Below are 21,494 nucleotides of genomic sequence, written 5' to 3' on the forward strand. Positions count from 1 at the left end.
ATCTGCTGATTACTTTTTGATTAACTGATTGTTTGGTTTGTAAAACTTTGTCCAGACAACAGTCCAAACCTCAAAATTATTAAAAACAAATGAAAGAAAAAAAAAATCAAAAGAGAAGCAGCAAATACTCACATATAAGAACCTTGAACCACAAAATATTTGGCATTATTGTAGGCCTATTAAAAGAGATTCAAATGATTATCAAAATAGTTGGGTAGTTTATGGATAACAATAACATTTAAAAAGCACTTCAAAGGATTTGTATGCAAAAAATTGCAAAATTTGTAAAGTAACTATACTGTTAAATATGTGGGGGGGATAAAAAGTTTAATATTTCCATTTGAAATATGATGGAGTAAACGTAGAAAGCGGCATGAAAACACTCAACCAAAGTACAAGTACCTCAAATTTGTAGTTAAGTACAATACTTGAGTAAATAGGCGTATAGTCAGCCTACATTTCACCACTGAATGTTCTCTGTGAGATTACAGCTTCTTAATTGTTCTTTCTTTCCAGACTGAATGAATAAATAATAGACAATAGTACATTCTTTTAGGGACGGTATGTCCGAGATTTTACATGCCTTACTTTCTTACCAATAGTCTCTGTCACCATATCTTTGTTTATGTGTAGAAGAAGGCAGGGCGACCCCTGTTGGTTATTGATTGTAGGTAAAAACTTACTCTAAATAATATTAGTCCTGCACGCACTTGTGTGCAAGACTAATATTACATAGATCGATTACATAAAGCGAAGATAAACCTTGTTTTTATAAATGTAAGGACGCTATTTTCCAGCAACAGCAGTTCAACTAAACGCATGCGCACATTGATCGGCATTAACTAAATATGGCGGCGGAATGCTACAGTCTGTCGTTGTAGCTGAGAGCTAACTAACACCTATCCAGCTAATTACCTACTAACAAGCTGATTTAATAGCGAGTAGACAACCGTTACTTTAGTAAAAGTTTGGTGGTTGATATAGCTGTAGTTGTTTGCACGGTTTTAGTCGGGAAGATGAATTACACCACGAAGGTAGTCCAGGTGACGAACGTGTCGCCGAGCACAACATCGGAGCAGATGAGGACGCTGTTCGGTTTTCTGGGAACCATCGAAGAGCTGAAGTTATTTCCACCGGAGTGAGTTAACTGGCTGCTGATTTATTAAGATAATTGTGAATTTAATTAAGACAAACATTAGCTGGATGGCTTGCTAAACATTTGTGGGACGGGGATGGAGGCCCATGCTAACCTGACTTGTTTGGCTAACAGTAACCTAATATACCTTTCGCTAGCTTCACTAAATTACATCCAAATCCATTGAATTATGATTTGATACATCATAGTTGTTTTTTTAAAATTAGTCTTTGAATAAAGCTTGTTGCGACACGGTCAGTCGAAATAGAGACTTAAATGGAGGCAACGAGTATTTTCTTATGTTAATTTCGGTTTGTAAGGTTAGACCAGTTATTTAGACTTTTATATTAGCGCAATTATACACTTGACTTATGAAGTGCAAGAAAAAGATGAAAATAAAGATACTTAGGATCTAACTTATGATCTGATATGATTTGTCTGCGTAAGACTAGTGTTTCTTAGTTTTGTATAATGTGCACATTTTTTTACTTACGATCTGACAATTTTAACAAACTATATCGATTTTTTTGGAGTTATGTATCGATTATGTTTTGGATTACTGAAAATGCCTGCCACAATTTCCTCACTGCTTGTTTTTGTCTGACCAATAGTCAAAAACCTTCAGACAGAAAAAGAGAGAAGCAGTAAATCTTGATCTGTTGAATTTATTGATTACATTTTTGCAGATGGACTAAGTGGTTTTGACTTCATGTCTCATAATTAGACTCACTAAATCGCACCTGAGTATCTCATAATTTTGATTTACTAACAGTATCATTTTGTTGTTTGTCTGATTAACAAAGTAAATGTTTACACAGCTCATAAAATCTAAAAATGAAAAATCCAGCTAACAGCATCCTGGCCTATTAATGGGGACAGTTTAGGGGGTTGTTGCAGTGATGGGACATTTTACACTCTGACTTAAACCCTGCCTAATATCGAAGTTATGTATTTGATATCATGGCAGTAGTGTGTGTGTGGATACCCTCATTTGAAGGGCACAGTCAATGCATTTTCATATTTCACACAGACCATCTGAGTACAATTGGACCACATTTTTCTGTTAATATGTTGGACTTTTGTATTTTGTACTTCCTTGACAGTGATTCTCCGATGCCGGTGACGTCGCGTGTGTGCTTTGTGAAGTTCCAGGAGCCAGAGTCGGTTGGAGTGTCTCAACATCTGACTAACACCGTGTTTGTGGACAGAGCGTTGATTGTGGTCCCGTTTGCTGAAGGTTTGTCTCATAATTATTCCCATGTATGAGTGGTCCTTGTTGATTGAATGGCATGACTCTGGAACAGTGACGACGTAAAAGAGTAAAAAACGATTTCATCTGTCCTATTTGTGAAGTGCACAAGTCAGCTCACCCTTGTCTGTTTATGTGAGCTTTTTAAGAAAATTTGAATGATACTGGTTATGCCGTTCCCTCCCATCGTCTGTAAGAATCATTTAAAGCAGACTCTATTGCCAGATTTTTGGTATGCTGGGGTAGCACATGCCATATCTGTTTTATCACCACAATACAATTCTCCTAATAAACTGGAATTGGTTTTTTGGAAAAATACATGTACATTTCAAGCTGTGCGTGTCTCCTTAAAACAATGACTTACTGTGCATGTAGAAAGCGCGGTATACCAAAATCGGCTTTACAGACTAGGAGTTGAACATTCCCAAGATGTGGGCGCCGCAGGCACCTCAAAGTTCAGAAGTGAAGTTGTTTAAACTCTTAACCACATGCATTTTATTTTCTCCCCAATATTGGACTATCCTCTGTTAAACTTCTCTCTGTTATTTGTGTGTGTGTGTGTATGTGTGTGTGTGTGATTTTTGTAGTGAAGAAGGCAAAAGCAGCCCCCTCGTTGATGGCTGAAAGTGGTCCTCTGCCTGCCAACAGGGGATTGTAGACATTTGCAAAGGCCAGCAAGCATTCAAGCCCCATCCCTCTCTTTTTGTGTCTTCTATTCTTTCTTTGCCCTCTCTTTCTCTTTCCTTCTGTCAAACTTATCTTTTCTAGGTGGTTTAGTTTAAAGAGTATAACGGTCAGAAATGAAGGACATAGCCTGAAACAGTGCTTAATCTGCACTATTTTGCAACACTTGAATTCTGCTTCGCCATTCATTTTATGGTGGAAGCATTGTTCCTTCACAGATGAGGCTGGCAATATGCTTCATTTTCTTGAAGTCACCAAATCCCATGAAAAGACAAAAAGACTGTTTTCCAAAAACATATTTTAAAAGCACATTGTTGAACCACACCGTTGCACTGGGGGACATGTTTATTCATTACAATGAACGCTGGCACTGCAGTTTATTTTGAGTAAGTGCCAGAGGCACCATCCTGCTGCTGAAAATAGTCACTACTGCACCAAATGTGTCTCAATCCACCACTGTCAGAAGTCAGAAAGTGTTGACAGACGGACTAAGACATAGTTGTTTTTGGTCTTTTCATGGAATTTATTGACAATAACATAAAAAGAGTATACCCAGCCTCTTCCTTTTTAAAAATGGTTAAATTTACAACTGAACTAAAAAAAACTTTTAATGACAATCCCTTATTTGTGTCTGGTGGCAAAAGACTGTATAAAAAGACTGTGTTGATAATCAGTTGTGCAAAAACCACAATACCCAGGCAGCTGGGACTGCACAGACTAACTTTGAAAATTCACATTATCTTAATGGTCTGAACAAAGTTTGGGACAAAAAAAGGGGAACACTAGTCAATGATTGGTTGTCTGATATAACGGTTTAACTCCATCTCGTCATGACTTGTCCAAGATACCCACCCGACATGACACAATGTTGGTACAATATTCTCTTTAACAGTGGTCTTCTTTTGTTGTTGTGTTTTACAGTTCTTTTTCCTGGCTCAGCCAGTCCTGTATACCAGGCCCTGCTGAAAATACCATCCAACAGTTTTGTCTCCTGCAGCAATTTCTCTCTCCAGTGTGCTTCTGTGTTTAAATGTTGTCATTACTGTGTGTCTGTATTTATGTGAAAGAGTTGTTTGTATGGGTGGATTTACTATGAGAGGATTATGAGGTGTTTTATTTGTTAATTGTGGGTCATTTTAAAATAACATCAGAGGATTGTTGCAAATGAAGATGATGCAATTATTCTTTAATTGGACTGTGGTAGTGCAGATTGATCAAACAAGTCATCCTCTGCCCAGGTTTGGTTAATTGATGCAGTGACAGGTAAGGATCCTAGAATAATGATGTACAAAAGGCACGCTACCTACCCTTACTTCTGTTATTGCCATTTAGTGTATGAACCACTTTATCCTCTGAAATGTGTTTTGGTAAGTAGACACTGATAGCTTGTGTAGTGTTCTTGCCAAATCCCTAAATTTCTCTTTGTTGTGTGTATCTCGATTTTTCTCTGTGTGCTTTTAGTAGCGAAGCCGCCAACGTGAGTCGCTTGTTTCAGTAAACGTCTAAATGAAAATTGAGGGCACACCCAACTGGAGAAGCAGCTGTGCTTGCTAACGTTTGGTTCATGACTTAAAAAACACGTTCAGGTGATATATTCTTGGCAGTGTTCATTGGAGTAGTGTGATTTATTCCAGTTATAGTTATGTCACTGCAATGATTTTGTTGAATTAAGGGAACTCTTCTCTGATCTGTAAGGTAACCATTTTGTTGAACCTAATTTGAAGAAATGCAGTGTGAAGACTTTTTCTTTGTCTTTTCCAAAATGTCTCTCTGTAGTTGATGTGTGTGTGGTGTGTGAAGATGTTGTTCTCTCCTAATGCCTGATTTTATTTTCCTGTAGGATCTATTCCAGATGAGGCTAAAGCTTTGTCACTGTTGGCGCCAGCAAATGCTGTTGCAGGAATTCTGCCAGGAGGAGGACTTCTTCCAACGCCCAACCCCATCCCCAATCCACCTGTAAGATCTCATCCTCACTGTCTCGGACAAAAGTCTCTGACCACTGGAACATGTAACGTATAGAGCTGCAAAGATTAGTTAATTAATCCAGTCGATCAGAAAAATAAATAATCTTCCTGTCAGAAGCGGCCCCACAGGAGGTTGTTGGTGAGATGTGTGTGGGATCGGTTAAGAATTTCCATTCTTCTGAGCACTTAAGAATTTCATCCATTTTGGCTTAAAAGTTGATTTATAAAGTTTATCCATCATCTTGCTAACAACAAATGACAAAACAAACCCACCTCAAGGTCGTTTCTTTGTGGTGTAATTTTAGTTTCTTCTTTTTAAAAATGGGTAAAAGGAATATTTCAATAAAAGAGTGAAAATTGAAGTTCAGTAGAGTGCACGTTTCAATTTTTTGCATTTGAAAATTGTCACTCGTTATTTGTGGGTAGTAATGTCTTTTGTGTGATTATGAGTTGGAACTGAAACAGTTATCCATGGCCACATCTGTCAGTAGCATTATTTCCACATTTCAACATCAGTAAGAGTACAAACAGTAAGCTAGCAAAACAAATGTGCCTTAACATGTGTCTGTGTGTGGGTTTTTTTTTTTTTTTTTTTTTTTTTTTTAATTCCAGATTGGAGGGAACCCTTTTGGTGCGCCGAACATGGACGCGATGGCTGCATTTGGCTTCCCAGGACCCAATATGAATCCCCAGGTGAGAGGTCGTCTTGAATGACAATGATTAGTTATTTTCCAAAACCGGCATAGTTTAAAACGCAGCATTTCTGATAATGCAAGCTCCTACTTATTTTCACTGTCTCTTCACAGGCTGCTGATCAGCTCTTAAAGTTCATGACGGATCCAAAGTACGTTCGTATAAAGAACTTCCTTTATTATCTGTAGACTGTGCCTGAAAGCAGTTTTAAATAACGCAGTAAAGACATAGATATGTTGTTGTTTTTGTAGTAGTGGGTCAACTAATGAATATTCCTTTGTTTAGACTGAATCCCCTGGCTGCAAGCTTAAACCTGAATGCAGGTTTGAAGGCTGACGGATCTAATAAAGAAATCGAAGAGGCCATGAAAAGAGTCAGAGAGGCTCAGTCGCTCATTTCTGCTGCTATTGAACCTGGAAGTGAGTGCGCACAAGTTGGGAGGACTTTCTTGCCAGGATGTTGACTTTGTATTGTGAAGCTGTCTGTTTTGTCTGCATTGCAGTGTTAAGCAGTCATGATTACTGTGTTTTTCTACCTTGCACTCATGTTGAATGTGTAATATTGCACCTTGAAAAATCATACACAATGTCTGGTTTTGCTGTCCTGCAGATAAGGAGAGCAAAAAGAAGCGCTCTCGGTCGCGGTCCAGGTCCAGAAGGAGGTGGTCCAGATCACGTTCAAGACACAAGTAAAATTTTCTGTTGATAATGTGAACAGTTGAGAAAGAGAAACTTTGCCAGCGTGCAAAAAAGTTAAATGAATGTCTGTTTGCAGGCGAACCAGAAGCAGATCAAGGCGACGATCAAGCTCGAGAAGCAGGAGGCGCTCCAAAAGCCTACGCAGGAGACGCAGCCACTCCAGAGACCGGAGCAGGCGATCACGAAGCAGATCCAGGTGGATTAACTGTGTAAAACCTCAACCTTTTTAGCCTTCTTTCTCAGATTAACAGTTCGTCTGAAATCTTAAAATATTTACCCTTTTTAGAGATAGAAAGAAAGATGACTCCGGGAGAAGAAGATCTAAAACACCACCTAAAAGCTACAGCACAGCCAGAAGATCACGGAGCATGAGCAGGTGAGTACAGCCTTGGGTCTTCATGTGCTCCAGCAGAATTTAGTTTAAACAGCTACTCAACCCTTTGTTTACAAGTCAGGACACAGTGTTAACCTTGGTTTTCTACTACACAGGAGACGCAGGAGAAGTCGCAGCAGCAGCCGATCTCCTCCCAAAAAATCCCCTAAAAGGAGAAGCTCCAGGTCTCCATCTCCTCGAAGGTTGGTGTGTCTCTGTGAAATATTTGTAGCCAATAACGGTTAATCATATTATCCATATTTTAAGATCCTGATGAAGTAAATATTTTAAAACAAGGATAATGGGTGCTTTCAATCCTATCATGTTTGATTTGATTTAAACTAACTCTGGTGTGTTTGTGCACCTGTAGCTGTGTTCATGTGATCTGGACCAAGGAAATTAAATGGTACATTATTGCAGTTTAGTTTTGGCCCGATTTGTGTTCTCACTGACTTTTTACAAATGAATCAAGAGGAGTAAACATGAAGTCATACAGACTGATTGGTCTGTATGGTGACGCATCAGCAGCCAAGTGACTGACAGCGGGTCACTTTAATGCCTCTGTGTATATGTTTGTCCTCGGGTGGCACAAAGAGGAGCTCACAGACAAATGACTGATTATAAGCTTTATTAGTATTAGGCAGAAGATCGATCGCATGTTATGAATAACAAACAGGACGAAAGAGACGTGTTGCACCGCAATACACTGAAGGTTTTACTGTGGGGTCGCTGCATTTTTTTCCACTTGACTTAATGAACTGACAAAGTGTACTGAGGATATAAACACAATAGACTGCAGTTTTAATTGCTTTTGACTGGTCCACACCTGTGTCCAGTTGACACCTTTCTCACCTGCCCAAACAAACTGAACTTACTGTGAAAATGCAACAGATTTCTTTTTAGCCAAACCAAAGAGGTTAGTGGTTTAAACACTTGCCCTCTTTAAAGCTTCAAAGTGGACTCTGGTGCACGTAGTTTGTGGTGTGAAAGCGAAGTGGACTAAAGACAGGATTTTGTCATATTAACTGTTATTTTAACATTAATTCAAAAACTAAACCACTATTACATCCATCCTTAGGTCATGATCTGTCGAGAAAACAATCATGATAAAACAACTGCATCAGCATAAGAGTGACTTTCAGCAAAACAGTTATAATTTCAATTAATTTCAGTCAGTTCAGTCAGTCCATATGACTTCATGAGTACTTAGAACTAAAAGGCATGGCTACATTCTGGGCATTTTGTGACACCAAAGACCTCTCTCTTCCCTCCACAGACACAAGAAGGAGAAGAAGAGAGATAAGGAAAGAGACAGGGAACGCAGGAGTGATAAAGACCGCAGTCGTGATGAACGTGAACTCTCCACCAACAAGAAAAAGAAGAGCAAAGACAAAGAAAGAGAGCGGGAGAGGAAATCAGACAGTGAGAAAGGAGACGTTAAGGTTGGTTATAGTATATTTGAGACAAGTCTTCATTCTTACACGCTGTGAACATCTGCTCTGATGTAAACCAGACAAGGCAGTAATACTTTAAAATGTCACATCCATTTGGTTTCCTCTCACAGATCACCAGGGATTACGACGAAGAGGAACAAGGCTATGACAGCGAGAAGGAGAGAGAGGACAGGAAGGATTCAGACGATTCTGCTTTGTCTCCTCAGTCAGTAGAAGGTAACGGCACAGCACGGCCCATGAAGCAGGCCAAAGTTAACGGTGCTGACGATCACCACGAAGAGGACATGGATGTCAGCGACTGAGTGGTCCATCACACCGTTTCCTACATTATCCCTCCATTTTGGTTGTGAAGGTGTTAAAAAAAAAAAAAAAAATTTTTTTTTTTTTTCTCGCCACTGGGGAAATTCTAAAATGTGAAATGTGTTTGAAATGTATTGATTTTTCACACAGGAATGTACAATACTTGACTGTTAAGTCTTTTTTGCCCAACGACATACTGTCTTTCTCTTGCTTTGTCACATTGCTTTAAAGTTCCCTTATGCTTTTTGCCTCTACAACTGTAATCAGTCCAAACTGGAATAAGGCTTGCTTTGCTTTCTTGAGCTTGTGTTGTAGTTTTGTCACTTCTTCATATATTGTATCTTAACATTTTTTTGTTTAGTGTTGTGATGTGATGCTCAGGCCTCTTTTGGAAATAGTTACATTTGCTTCTTGTTTGAAAGTATTGATTGTTTTATCAAATATTTCTTTTATAATAAAGCCTATTTGGAGAACAAAGACTTTTTAGTTGAAGTTTTTAATTAATCATTCCAAGCATTTAAGTAAGCGTGGGTTATGACTACTCATACTATGACTTTTTATGCCTTATTATACTATGACATTTTTATGTCTTACTATGCTGTGACCTTTCAATGCCTTAATGTAGTATGATGTTTTTATGCCTTACTATACAATTACAAAAAGAGGATATATTGTTATGACATATATATACATCCTCTGCCTATGTGAAGATTTAATCAAGATTAATCAACCGGTTGGTTGACGGCTTCAAAAAGTCAATCTCTGTTTTGGACGGGTGGCGGGGTTGTTATGTCCCAGTGCTAAGACCAAACCTATGCACTTGGCCAAATCAAATTCTGCTTAGGGCCCTATAAAGGCTTGGGCCCGCTCTGTCTGTCACCTAACACTAACCTCAGGCATTTGGAATTATGGGTGTGGTGTTATGGATAAAACTGTCACTCATATGACTTAATATCATGATATTGATATATTACGTAATATCATACATTTACTAGCAGAAAACAAGTTCCCTGAGTTCCCTGAAAGTCAATACCTGTTGAAAATAAATACCTGGTATTTAGTGTTGTCATATGACTCCTTTGGGTCATATGACAACACTTAATACTTGGCCCATGACCCAGAGGGTCATATGACAACACTTAATACTTTTTCTGTAGACATTTCCAGAACGACCATCTGGATGAAAAAAAAAATCTGTCCATTTCACAAAGTGTTGTAAACCCACTTCCCAAGATGCACCTTTCTTTCGTAACCCAAAGGTGCACATCATACAGTGGACACATTATACTGCAGTCTGTGCTGTTGAACTGTATTGCATTATAGAAAAGGATGTCTCAGATCTTTCAGCCTGTCATCACTGATGAATGCGGTGGAGAGAATAATACAATTCAACAGCACCAAACTACAGCCTCCAAAATGATCATACAGTGGAATCAACACCCTTTTACACAGATTCATGAAGGAGGATTTATTAGAGGACTGTTGAGTTAGACTGTATTAGTCTTAACTAGGTGCACCTTATTAAATGAGTGTACATATATATCTTATTCATCCACATCGTTTCAAGAGTCTTCTGGACTCTGGAAATACCTTCAGAGCAGTGATAAGTTTTTCAAAGACTGATGCTAACCTCTGTGACTCGGATGTAATGGCAGCACATGAGCGGTACCACTGAGGCTATGACTGACCTAGCAACTTAAATGAATCCCAAATTGAAGTACTTAGTAAAAAACATATCTGACAGCTGACAAATTTATATCATCATATTACTCATCCTGATTTGGAAGCCTCATTTAGAATGATGTCTTTTTATTATACTTACACAAAGTCAGTTGAAACATGATGCTGGTGCTTTATTTAAAGGGATGTGAAGTAGGTATGGTTGCAGTACATATTAGCTGAAGCCAGAGAAAACTCAATGGATCAGATCATTTCCCATATGGGCAGTTTTGGGATATCCAGCAATATCAACTTCACAGCTTAGTTTACTCTCCTTGGATGAAAAAAAAAAAAACAAACAAAAAAAAAAAAAAAAAAAAAAAGAAAATTATGCGCAGACAACCATCAAGGAGAGATTTTATAAGCACTAAAAGGTGTTAGTGTTACAATTTTCAGTTCTTCCTTAATCTAAATACCAACAATAAATCTGCAGGTAACATACTCGTTCAGAGAATACAGCTTAAAGATGCATGTGATCCAATCGGCCAACACAGCCATAGCATGCCTTAAATATACTTAATATCAGTGCAGTATTAAACTAAGAACAGTTTACCTGATATCCCATCTGGGTTCTCCCACACACAAACGTACATACAACAACCCTTGATACAGTACAATTATTCACTCACACTGAGCACAGAGTTCATACGATCACGACAAAACATGGAGACAGCTGAGAGGTAACATGAGCTAACCTGAAAACACAGGAGACTGCCTCCTGCACAGGGGAAAAGGCTTGGATACTGAACTGCTGAGAATGTGTTTTTATGCTAAACCTTCTCCCAGCTGGTTAAAAACATTCTTAAGTACTGGAAATGTATTGCTACACAGTGTTACTCCTTTGATTATCTCCCTCTCTCTCTATATATATTTATATAGTACATAATCTATAAATGAATATTAAGCTCAGTTTGAGGATATAGCTATATTTGTGATTCTTTTTCGTATGAATGTAAGAGGAGGCGTGAATCATTTACAGATGACGGTGTCAGTGCAGTTTCAAGAATGAGGATTCATTCATCAGTCCTTGGAGATGAGGAGATATAGTAGATATTAAAATAGTGACGATAAAGAGTCCAGGCTGAGTTTTGTGACAGCTTTCACAGGAAAGAACAGCAGCACTGAGCAGCACATGAAACTGCTCAGTAGGTGAACAGCAAGTACAATGAAAGCTTTCACTCATTTCACAAAAACACCTGCTGATACGCATCTATATGTGAGATGGCGCTCTGTAACATCTGCTTGCATTGATTTGCTTTGGATCCATCAGCAAAATGAATAACAACTGATCAATAAGACCAGCCCGGCCCCACCCCAACCCACCCCACCCCACCCACCCCTTTTTTCTTTTAAATGGAGAAATATAGGAAATAAACAATGCAAGATTCCTCATTTGTGTTTCCCCAACATATTTACTCGCTGGTCATTTCCTGTTGATCAGGTCAGTTGCGTTTACTGGTCAGAGGTCTGGGAAGCGACTGGGATCTTCTTTGTATTCAGCAGGGATGAAGAAAGTCGACTCTTCAAATTCGTCGTAGCGAAATTCCTGAAAGGTGACAGTTGCTGTGATCGTGGGGAAGACGGGGATGTCTGCGAGGGGGGAAACAAAGGAAGAAAACATGTTAGCTTGTGATCATTCTCTTGAAGCTCACCAACACACAGGAACACAGTAGTAGATCAACACACACACATACCGAGTTTGACTGGAAACCCAGGCGGAAGCTTCATCTGAACAAACTCTCGGAGTTTGTTGAAGTGCTTGAACGGGGCTATGACCTCCAACACATTTAGTAACCTGCAGGCAGTGGAAAGTGAGTCAGCAGTTTTTCTTTCAGTCTCTACTTTGCCAGGAACAGAACAGGGAAAATGCTGGCACCTCCCAAGATCTCAACAACAACAAAAAGCAGATTAGGTCAAACTGCAATTTGAGATCTTGAGTGAAGAAAAAACACTGACAAATGCAACCGCTTCACATTTGACAACCTGGGACCAACAAATGAATGCTGTTTTTGCTTGAAAAATAACTTAATTGATTCATCAAAATAGTAATTTTCTTTTGATTGGATAATTGATTAACCAATTAATTGCCTATTTATTGCAGCTCTAATTTCAAACTGATTCATTTCAAAATGAGAACTTTTTACAAAAACTTAAATATGCTTAGTTAAACAACTTACAAGATGCTAAAAAGAGTGAAACTAATGTTTTAACTTTTTTAACTACCAAATTCTAATCAGTTCATCCTTCAGTCCAAGTCAATGTTTGTACCAAATTTGAAGAAATTTCCTAAAAGTGTTACTGAGACATCGCATTCACAAGAATGGGATGGTCAGACGACTCAAAAACATAATGCCTTCAGACATGGCTGCCTCCGGAAATTAGTGGGGATGAGACTGAAAACTAGCATAATTAATATTTTTAAGACTTGAGATAATGTGATCTGATCTAAACAAAATAATTACTCTACAATTGCGCATTGGTCCCATTTTTGGTGACTAATGACAAAAAATTGAATGTTTAGAGAGTAATAAGTACAACATATTTTTAACATTACAAAGCACGGGATACAAAGGGGAAAAGAAAAATCACATTAAAAAACCATTAGCTATTATGAAGGGCGGGGTTTTATTGCTGGTTCCATTAAGGTTCATTAAGTAGGAAAGACAAAGCAATTTAGTACATTATGTCCAAATATTTTACAGCATTGCTGGTAACCCATTACAAACCACATCCCGCTTGAATCCCACCTCCTCATCCAATCAGTGTAACATGACTTTATCCTTTAAAATTTCTATTTTCTTCAGATCTTGTCTGTTCTCCATGAACCTCTTTCTTACATGATCATGAGTTCAAAGTCAAGTTAACACCATTTTGGCTGCATAAAATCAAAACTGCAATTCATAGTTTGGTTATTAGAGTTGAAACAATTTCTTGGTTAATCAATTGGTACATTGGCAGAAAATTATTCATTATCTGAACACAGATATATCTATAAAGAAATTCTAGTTGCCAAGGTAACAGCTAATGGCGATTCAAAGTAACAATAATCAATTAATCATAATAAGCAGCAGAAAAATGTCCAAAATGTATTTGATGGATAAAATATGTAATGGTGACACTTTCAGTACATATCTTGGTCAAAATTCTTTAATAACCTAATTGAGGGGATTCTTTATGTCACGCATAGAGATTATTATTATTATTATCTTATAATTAGTAAATTAATTGGCAACTATTTTGATAATCAATTAATCATTTTAGTTATTTTTCAAGCAAAAAAAGTGAAATATTCTACATGTCCTCAAATTCCAGCTTCTCAAATGGCAGGATGTCATGGATATCAGCCTTGAAAACCCTGTATCGGTCAGACTCTTCTAATATCGACATTTACACTTGTTTTGGTCAAACCAATGAGGCACAATCCAAACCACAATAGATCAAGAAACCATTGAGTGCTTTCGGCACTTGTGAAAGCAAATTTCACAAATGCCACAAGGTGCAAGAATCAAAGAGAAAATAACAAGGTTTTATTTTACCCCTTCAAACAGCCAAGGCACAGCTAACGCCATATCCTTGTTGGGTTAAATAATAATGTAAAAACACTGAAACACTTCTGTAGTCACATGGTGGAGCAGTTGATTTTGCAAGTATCTCATCAGTGGCTTCCAGTGAAGCACTCGTATCTACCTGGCCCAATTATCTGATCTGAATTATTTCATCTCCACACTAACCTTTTCTAAAAATCCCAAGTGTATCCACCCAGGATCAATCTGTGCAGAAAGCTTTGTAAATAGATCTAAGGAAAGAGGAGTGTACTTACGACTCAATGCCTAGAGGAAAATCCTGGCTCATGGCAACAGTGGCTTTGAAGTTCTTCTTGCTTTCCTTGCACACAAGCTCTCTCCCAAGATGAGGTGGCCTGGAGGGGGGGGAAGAAACACACACAAAAACACAAAGACATTGCTTTTTATAATCTATGGTGGTTCACATGGATGTCAGATTCAACATATATATTTTTCTTCTAGTAGCTGCCCTGAATAAATTTCTAAATCACAGTAAGGACTGATGAAATCATAGAAAATACAATACACTTACTTTCCGTGCTCTGCAGTGATGTACTCTTCCCAGGAAATTGTGTTGGGGGCTGGAGCTGTGAGGGACTGCCTCCTCACAGGCTGGGGACAAGAAAATATCAGTCAGTTGCCTTTACCATTTACCATTTACCATTACTGAATCAAGGGGTGGCGTTGGGCTTTCTTTCATCTCACCTCAAAGTTCTGTTCACTGATACTGCCTCCTTTACTCAAGCTCTCCATAATGGCTTTGTTCCTCAGGATGTCCTCCTCACTGAGGTGCTCTCGCCGTTTCCTCGACTCTAGCATCAGACCGTTTACTGCATAGAAGTCAGCCAGGAAGTTTCCTACTCTCTCCTGTACAGAAAACAGGTAGATTTTGGTATCATGTCACCCAGTGATTTCAGTTCCTACTGCACACTTCTTAAAAAGTACCAAGGCGCAGCCAGAGGGTAAAACCGTACTAGCTTTATGGGAGGCAACAAGTTTAATTCTCTCCATCGTCTTCATTGAGTTTATACAATCGCTGAACAGAGAGAGGCCATGAAGTACATATAGATCTTTCAGACCCATAGTGCAAAAAAACAATTCAAACATCAAAATAACCTTGACTGTGCTACACAGGCTGTATAGAAAAAATATGACCAATATCTTATTTGCAGAACTCTGAATGAGTGGTTCCCACCCATGGGGTCGGGATCCGTAAAGGGGAAATAAATCTGGAGGTTGTGGAATGATTTACAGGAGAGGACGAACACAAAATTGCATATTGTTTCTATTTTTGCTCTATTCTTTGATCGTTTCTTGTGAAAACTGGATATATCTTACCACTTCAGGGCTCTAAAAATCATTGAAACAATCTGAGAAGGGAAAATTCCCTCTGAATCTAATAACACTCACACTACTCACATTGAAATATGCAATATTTAACAAGTGGTCACAAGTAGACATGTTTCATTTTAAGAGGACATAAGGTAAAATGACTGAGAACCCCTGCTTTAAACAACCATTCATTCCTAATTTTTTTTTGAGACGTTGACTTTCTGTGGGTGTGGTTGTATTAATCTTAAATTAGTTATTATTGAAAAACAATTTCCCCTATCTTTTTCTTTTTGTGCCTCATTTTACATTTTTGCAAATCAGTAGTAAGTAAATATATGGACCTTTTTATTTTCACATCCATATAGTATAACAATTTAAAGGCTGTCCAGACCCATGGTGAAGCCAAACAGGTGATTTTAATAATACTGGCTGATTAGACCTCTGTGACTTGATACTGCAAGGAAACAACAGGTGTAAATAATATCACTAACGAGGGATGCTTTCTTACTGTGTGGGCGTGCAGGGGATTCAACTCCTGAAAACTTGAAGCAACAGTGTAGTAGTCACATAGTGTTTACTTCCTCTGTTCAGCATGATTATCGCATAAGCCTTACTGTTTTATCCTCTCTGAAGAGCCAGCCGATCTGACTACGGGAGAAAGTGATGGACTTGGTTGACAGAGTAGCGGAGTAGACGTCACTGCTCATCAGAATATCCACCTCTTCTTCAGTCTCCATCTCTGACTCCTTGGAGAACAAAAAATAAATAAATAACAGCAACAGGTATGTCTTGCTATTCATATCAAACAGCTGATAACACAATGTTTAACTGGGGTGTAGTGATACCACTCACTCACCTCGTGGTGTATTCTTTGGTACACTTTCGCTTCGTTGTCCAGAACCACAAAGGACTGGGAGGGTGTAGCATCACCGTTGAAAATGAAACTAAGATCTCCGCGCTGACATTTCATATCAGTGAAGTCAATGAGAGTGGTGTCAAGTCTAAATTAAAAGAGAGAAAAGAGATGAGAGGGTCTGTGAAGATTGTTGTGTCCTAATTATCGGATCTAAAAGAAGTCCTCGACCTGGATATCTACCATTTGCTTTTTCAAACACTCAGTGAATTCAGATTCTCTCATTAGGTATAACAACAACAACAACAATAACCGTAATCTATAAATTTGATATCTTACCTAATATTGATTCCCTGCTTGTAGATTTTACAAGCATCAGATGGCAGCATCCGGGACAACAAAGGCACTACAATACAGATGAGAGTGAATAAATTCCAGTGTGGCGAATGGAACAAGTTTTTCATATGATGGGTTTTCCATTGACGACAGACATGGTTGACACATCTTGCAACTCTGAAGAACTCAAAAAGGTGAGTTCAAATTAATAAAGCTGTATGGTTGGTATAAGGTTTGAGACTAGAGCGTATATCTGACTTTTTTGTTTGTGTGAAATATGAAAACTCACCCCAGCTCTGAAAATCCCAATGCAGCTCCAGATAAAAGTCACCAAGCTACAGAAAAGACAAACATTTCAAACTAAAGGATTCAGCTCACACATTATAACTTCACTGTTCCGTACTTGTCCTCTGACCAGTTAAGATTTCACATTATGCATGTCAGCAATTAATATGCGTTCTCAAGGACAGGCAATAGCCATTTATGCAAATTAAAGTCTGCAGAGATTTTCAAAATACAATGGAGTAAAAATTCAGCGATGCAGAAAGATAGCAGTTGCACACTTGAATTTAGTGTGGCTGCAACATCTGTGGAAGAGTGATCCTCACCTCCCTGAGAGCCTTCAGTAATTTTGGCCTTTTATCCTCCACACTCTCCCTGGATTGCTGCTTTAACTTCCGCAGTATTGCTGTGACTGAGGAAAGAGGGTGAGAAAGAATATGGCCGGTTATTCTCCATTCTGTCAGCTTCACATCTAGATGACGTTGAGTAGGGTATGTGGTCCATATTAAAACACCTTTGAATGTAATGTAAATGAAATACAACACCACCACTAACTATGACATCAATGCTACAACATGTAATTTAATTAACACCTATAAGAAAGTGTCAACAAAACCTGAACATAGACTTTATGGAAGAACTGTTGTATTGAATTGCATTAGCTACTACAGGTATACCTATTAAACAGGCCACTGAGTATGTATCATTATCATATTTTTGAAACCCTAAAATATCAAATTCTGCATCAGTCACAATCTGTTCTGAAAATTTTTGGATAATCTATCATATTGAGAGAGAAAGATATGTGTTGTGCATGTATTTCACAACTCGGTCCATGGGATTCTACCAGCACCCTGCTCATTAAAACCTGACACACTGCTCCCGAGGTGAGCAGTTGAACGCTCAGGTTTTTATAGTGTAACACATAAACGTGAGCGAGCATCGCTACTCTGCCACAGCTACTTTATGTACAGAAGTAACATATTTCATATCACATGCATCAGTAGCAGTGATTGGATCAGCTGAATGCAGTGTCTCGTGAAGAGCAGCTCCCTCACAAACTGACCAGCAACCACTCAGTTGTACTGGATGGACCCCAATAAGTCAACATATCTCAAACGTATCCTTGTTATCTTCACCAGGGTGGAAATACTGGACTGAGAATGAATGTGACTGAGGAGAGAAGTGCTGATGAGGCACTGGCTGCACTCGGGCGGCTCGTCATTGCACACACAGAAAAGCAGTGAGCGAGCTGCTGACGCAGTGTGCACATGTGTAAAAGTGAAAGGTGATGACTGATGACAAGACTGCAGTGTTTCGTGAAAAGCTGTAATCCACACGATTGATATTAAGAACGCATTATTCAACATTTGTCCCTCTCACTAACTGATAGCCAGCTGCGTGCTGCATTTTATTAAACCAGAGATCTAAATCTAAATACCCCACTGCCACTGGAGTTTGACTTTCTTCGCATGTCCTTGCTGATGGTGTGAATGTTACCAGCCCCCTCTCTCTGCTTCCGTGCCTCCCCTTCACCCTTGTGAGTAATGTGACCTTCTCAAAGCAAAACTCCTGGTCTCTGTCCCAAGCCAGCCTGCCACAGCAGGCATGGAGAGTCGAGACGCATACTAACAAGGTTGAGGGTCATTTCTTAAACTGCTGGGCCTCACAATCTCCATCAGAGGTGATATAAGAAGAGGATGCTGATAATTCACACTGACATTATCGATAGAGCCAAATACCAACAACTGAAGTTAGTGATTTCAGCTTTCACAAAAACTGGGATAAAATATTAAGTGTCGAGTCCTTTTATAAGACACTCAGCCTGGCCTTCATCTTTTCTTTCAGCTATAGTGAATTATACAGAAAATTAACAAGACACGTTAATAAAAGAAAAAGGGACAGAACAGTGAATTCATCTCTAAGGTATTAACTAGTGCCTTTTCACATGTCATTTGACTCTTTTCACTTGATGTCAGATTTAAAAGCAGGGGCATCATTAAGCAGGGTGGTGAGCAGGCTGTAAGCTCAGGGCTGCCTAATAGTAAGCCATGGCTCAGGCTGCGTTCCAGCCCATCTGGATGATGACTGCTCAGAGAAAATCCCGCCTTTAGCTTTTTAGCTGGTCTGACCAGATAGCAGTTGCGTCGTTATATGTACTGACTTAATTAAATGGCTCATAAAAGGTCTTTCAAACACTTGCACATATGCTGCGACCTCCAACAGTATTTAGCCTCCTTGTTTTTTTTTGGTTTTTTTTTTTGTGCAATTTATGAAAACCAATATGATGAATTAGAAATCATCAATAATGTACACATTATTGACCAGATTATCAAAGTAGTACAGTTAAGATTTTATCAATAAAGACTAAAATGTTACACGCATAGTACAGCAGAAACTCCAGAAAAGGTAAATTCACAAAGAGTGACTAAAGCCATCACAAATCTATAAAGCCATCACACAGGCAGAACTCAACCTAAATGCATTATGGGTGTACTATTGCCGGTACGCCACTGAGATTATCATAAACACATCCCAATATGAAAACCACTGGACAGCCCACAGTTATATTCAGAGCACTGTTGACATGACTTACTCATTTGCCTGTCGCCGTAGCTGATGGCTTCTGCTAGAGGACTCCATCCCTGTGCGTTCTTTATCTTTACAGGTGCATTATGGGCCAGCAGAAGGAGGGCACATTCTGAAAAGAACAAAACAAAAAAACCCAAAAAACAATCAAATCATCAGAGAGAAAAAAATGTGATTAAGACTGTTTGTTATTTTGAGCCAACGGTCATTGCAAGTAGAGTGAATGTTGAGACTTTAATATTAACTTTTTAACACAGTCTAGATAAAAGATGTCCATGCTTTAACTACTAAACATCAAGTGATGACAACCCAAGAACTAATTTTTCTGTATATTTAATGATTCATTAAGGTCAGCATCAGCTATTGGCATCTACTATTTCTATCCTGGGAAAGGGATCCCTCTTCTGATGCTCTTCCTTCTTTCCCTTGAAATCATTTTGATTATTTATTTATTTATCTATAACTTTTAGAGCAAGCACAGACAAAAAATAAGATGCAAATGAAAGATTTATGATGCTGTATCTCCAGTGTCCATAGCTGCTGTAACGGAAATGTCTGTACAAGCTGGAACTGTCCATACACTGCCAGACTCAAGGGACGTACACCAAGTATGATTTAAAAGGTAGTTCAAATACATTAAGCCTCACTCAAGAGGGGCAGACAAATCATCATACACTGGCTAGCTGCAGCCGAGCCCATTTACTCTCAGATACAAGCAATAAAGGGACCCCCAATCTTTGACAAATTTATAGTATGAATCAAATGAGGAGGACATAATCCTTTGATTTATTTTTTGTTAATTTTTTTCTTCTTTATCAAATTGAGGTTTTGTGCTCATAAATTCGCTGCACTGCATGTAATCTGCAATCTATGCGAATTTCTCTAACAATTATTATACCAATTGTATGTTATCGCACTGCAGAGGTCGGAAAAGACATGCTGAGTTCTGCAGGAGTATGCTATTCCCAGAACAGCAGAACCGACTGTGCTTTAAAAATGGCCTTTAATAAGGATGCCTCAAATGTTTCAATATAGCCACATTATGACAGGTGCAGGGCCATGGAGCAGAGCAGATTTAGTGTAATTTTGGTGGTAGATTATCTTTTGAGAAGCTTTTTGCTCGTTTTTGTTAATCCTGTAAATAACAATAGGTTGTTTAAAATAAAAAAAAAAAGCAAATTCAATACATTTGATCACACTAATGTTCAGAGTTACCTCTGTGGCCCAGCATCACAGCCAGGTGAAGAGGCGTGTTCCCTGAGAGGAGAAGCACGTTAAGACAATAAGTACAGATAAATATCAATAATCCAACACAAGTAAGGAAATGCACCAGTTGTGTAATACATTTCAACAAATTACTCAGAAAGCAATCAGGCAATAGCACAAAAGCTTACCATGTACATCTTTCTGAGAGATGCTATGGGTCCTGATGAGAGAGGAGAGCCGACGCACATCCCCCTTGAACACGCATTCATGAACAGGGAACTCCAAGTCCTCACTTGTCAAGATTATTGGATTCTTATTATTATCATTGACAATTGTGCCAATTGATGATGGATTGCCGTTAATGTTGTTTGCATTGAGCTGCTGTTGCTGCTGCAGTACGGAGGTTTTGGCCGATTTTTGAAAAGCCTTGTTGGACTTGAAATGGTTACTGGTACCGTTAGGGATAGTCCCGTTTGAGGTCTCATCGTACGTGTCCATTATCTCGTCATTTTTGTTTGGTTTGTTGTGGTCCTTTCGCATGGTGCGTATCTTCTCACCTGTCATGATGACTGTCGTACGCTACCAGGTTAACTAACCAATATGCTACAGGCTAATGAAGAAATCTGGGAGCGAGTCAGCATCAGCAATACCCGCAAATATAATTTAAATCCAGCGTCGTGGCAAGTTAAGCTTTTTTCGCAGCTGGTCGCTGTGTGTTATTCAAATAACGTTACACCTGCTGCCCGGCTCCACAGCCAACATTAGCTCCCAGCACAGTTTGGTAGCTAGCTAGCCCACAATAAAAAATGAATACGGTGGGTGCGGCGATGAAAATAGAAAATAATGCTAAACATAACAAAACACACACGCACTAAATCGAGACACAGCTAATAAGAACGAACAGCAAATTACTACATCGTTGTCTCTTCCATCGCTTCTTAGCAATACGTTTTAAAAGGGTATCGATTCTATTTGCTTTGCGGCAAAACTCACACGGTACAATGAACCAGCGAGAGCTAACGACTCTACTAGCTGGCTAATCTCGCGATATCATCCAGAAGCCC

General features: G+C 38.8%; 2 protein-coding genes across 4 annotated transcripts; one reads left to right on the forward strand and one right to left on the reverse strand.

The window, feature by feature from the left end:
• The first annotated feature begins 832 nt into the window (after positions 1-832).
• On the forward strand, positions 833-9,029 carry LOC130179217 (serine/arginine-rich splicing factor 11-like). 3 transcript variants are annotated; one of them, XM_056392052.1, is made up of 12 exons: positions 833-1,138; positions 2,239-2,372; positions 4,909-5,024; positions 5,645-5,725; positions 5,839-5,876; positions 6,011-6,144; positions 6,335-6,413; positions 6,500-6,619; positions 6,710-6,799; positions 6,913-6,999; positions 8,073-8,238; positions 8,361-9,029. In XM_056392052.1, exons 1-12 carry the CDS (start codon positions 1,017-1,019, stop codon positions 8,550-8,552), a joined length of 1,359 nt encoding a protein of 452 aa, XP_056248027.1. In that variant the 5' UTR covers positions 833-1,016; the 3' UTR covers positions 8,553-9,029. The 3 variants fall into 3 exon arrangements, with proteins under 3 accessions (XP_056248027.1, XP_056248029.1, XP_056248028.1); XM_056392054.1 differs by lacking the exon at positions 833-1,138 and adding an exon at positions 4,530-4,654; XM_056392053.1 differs by lacking the exons at positions 833-1,138; positions 2,239-2,372 and adding an exon at positions 2,399-4,654.
• A 2,582-nt stretch (positions 9,030-11,611) lies between these two features.
• LOC130178968 (ankyrin repeat domain-containing protein 13C-like) lies at positions 11,612-21,436 on the reverse strand. Its single transcript, XM_056391638.1, has 13 exons — positions 20,619-21,436; positions 20,440-20,481; positions 19,232-19,336; positions 16,962-17,047; positions 16,643-16,688; positions 16,357-16,423; positions 16,021-16,165; positions 15,779-15,910; positions 14,538-14,699; positions 14,365-14,444; positions 14,090-14,188; positions 11,964-12,064; positions 11,612-11,859 (listed from the first exon to the last, which is right to left on the reverse strand). The coding sequence occupies exons 1-13, from the start codon at positions 20,992-20,994 to the stop codon at positions 11,729-11,731; spliced, it is 1,572 nt and encodes a 523-aa protein (XP_056247613.1). The 5' UTR covers positions 20,995-21,436; the 3' UTR covers positions 11,612-11,728.
• Between the last annotated feature and the right edge of the window lie 58 nt (positions 21,437-21,494).

The sequence above is a fragment of the Seriola aureovittata genome, chromosome 12 (assembly GCF_021018895.1).
Source record: "Seriola aureovittata isolate HTS-2021-v1 ecotype China chromosome 12, ASM2101889v1, whole genome shotgun sequence".
Classification (NCBI taxonomy): domain Eukaryota; kingdom Metazoa; phylum Chordata; class Actinopteri; order Carangiformes; family Carangidae; genus Seriola; species Seriola aureovittata.

Excerpts from the sequence above, each read along its gene's own strand:
- LOC130179217 (XM_056392052.1), top strand. The coding sequence starts at position 1,017 with ATGAATTACACCACGAAGGTAGTCCAGGTGACGAACGTGTCGCCGAGC. Across the intron at positions 2,373-4,908 it reads TGTGGTCCCGTTTGCTGAAG|GATCTATTCCAGATGAGGCT; the intron begins GTTTGTCTCATA and ends ATTTTCCTGTAG. Across the intron at positions 7,000-8,072 it reads AGGTCTCCATCTCCTCGAAG|ACACAAGAAGGAGAAGAAGA; the intron begins GTTGGTGTGTCT and ends TTCCCTCCACAG.
- LOC130178968 (XM_056391638.1), bottom strand. The coding sequence starts at position 20,994 with ATGACAGGTGAGAAGATACGCACCATGCGAAAGGACCACAACAAACCA. Across the intron at positions 16,424-16,642 it reads TTGGGATTTTCAGAGCTGGG|TGCCTTTGTTGTCCCGGATG; the intron begins GTGAGTTTTCAT and ends TCTGTATTGTAG. Across the intron at positions 11,860-11,963 it reads TGGGTTTCCAGTCAAACTCG|ACATCCCCGTCTTCCCCACG; the intron begins GTATGTGTGTGT and ends CCCCCCTCGCAG.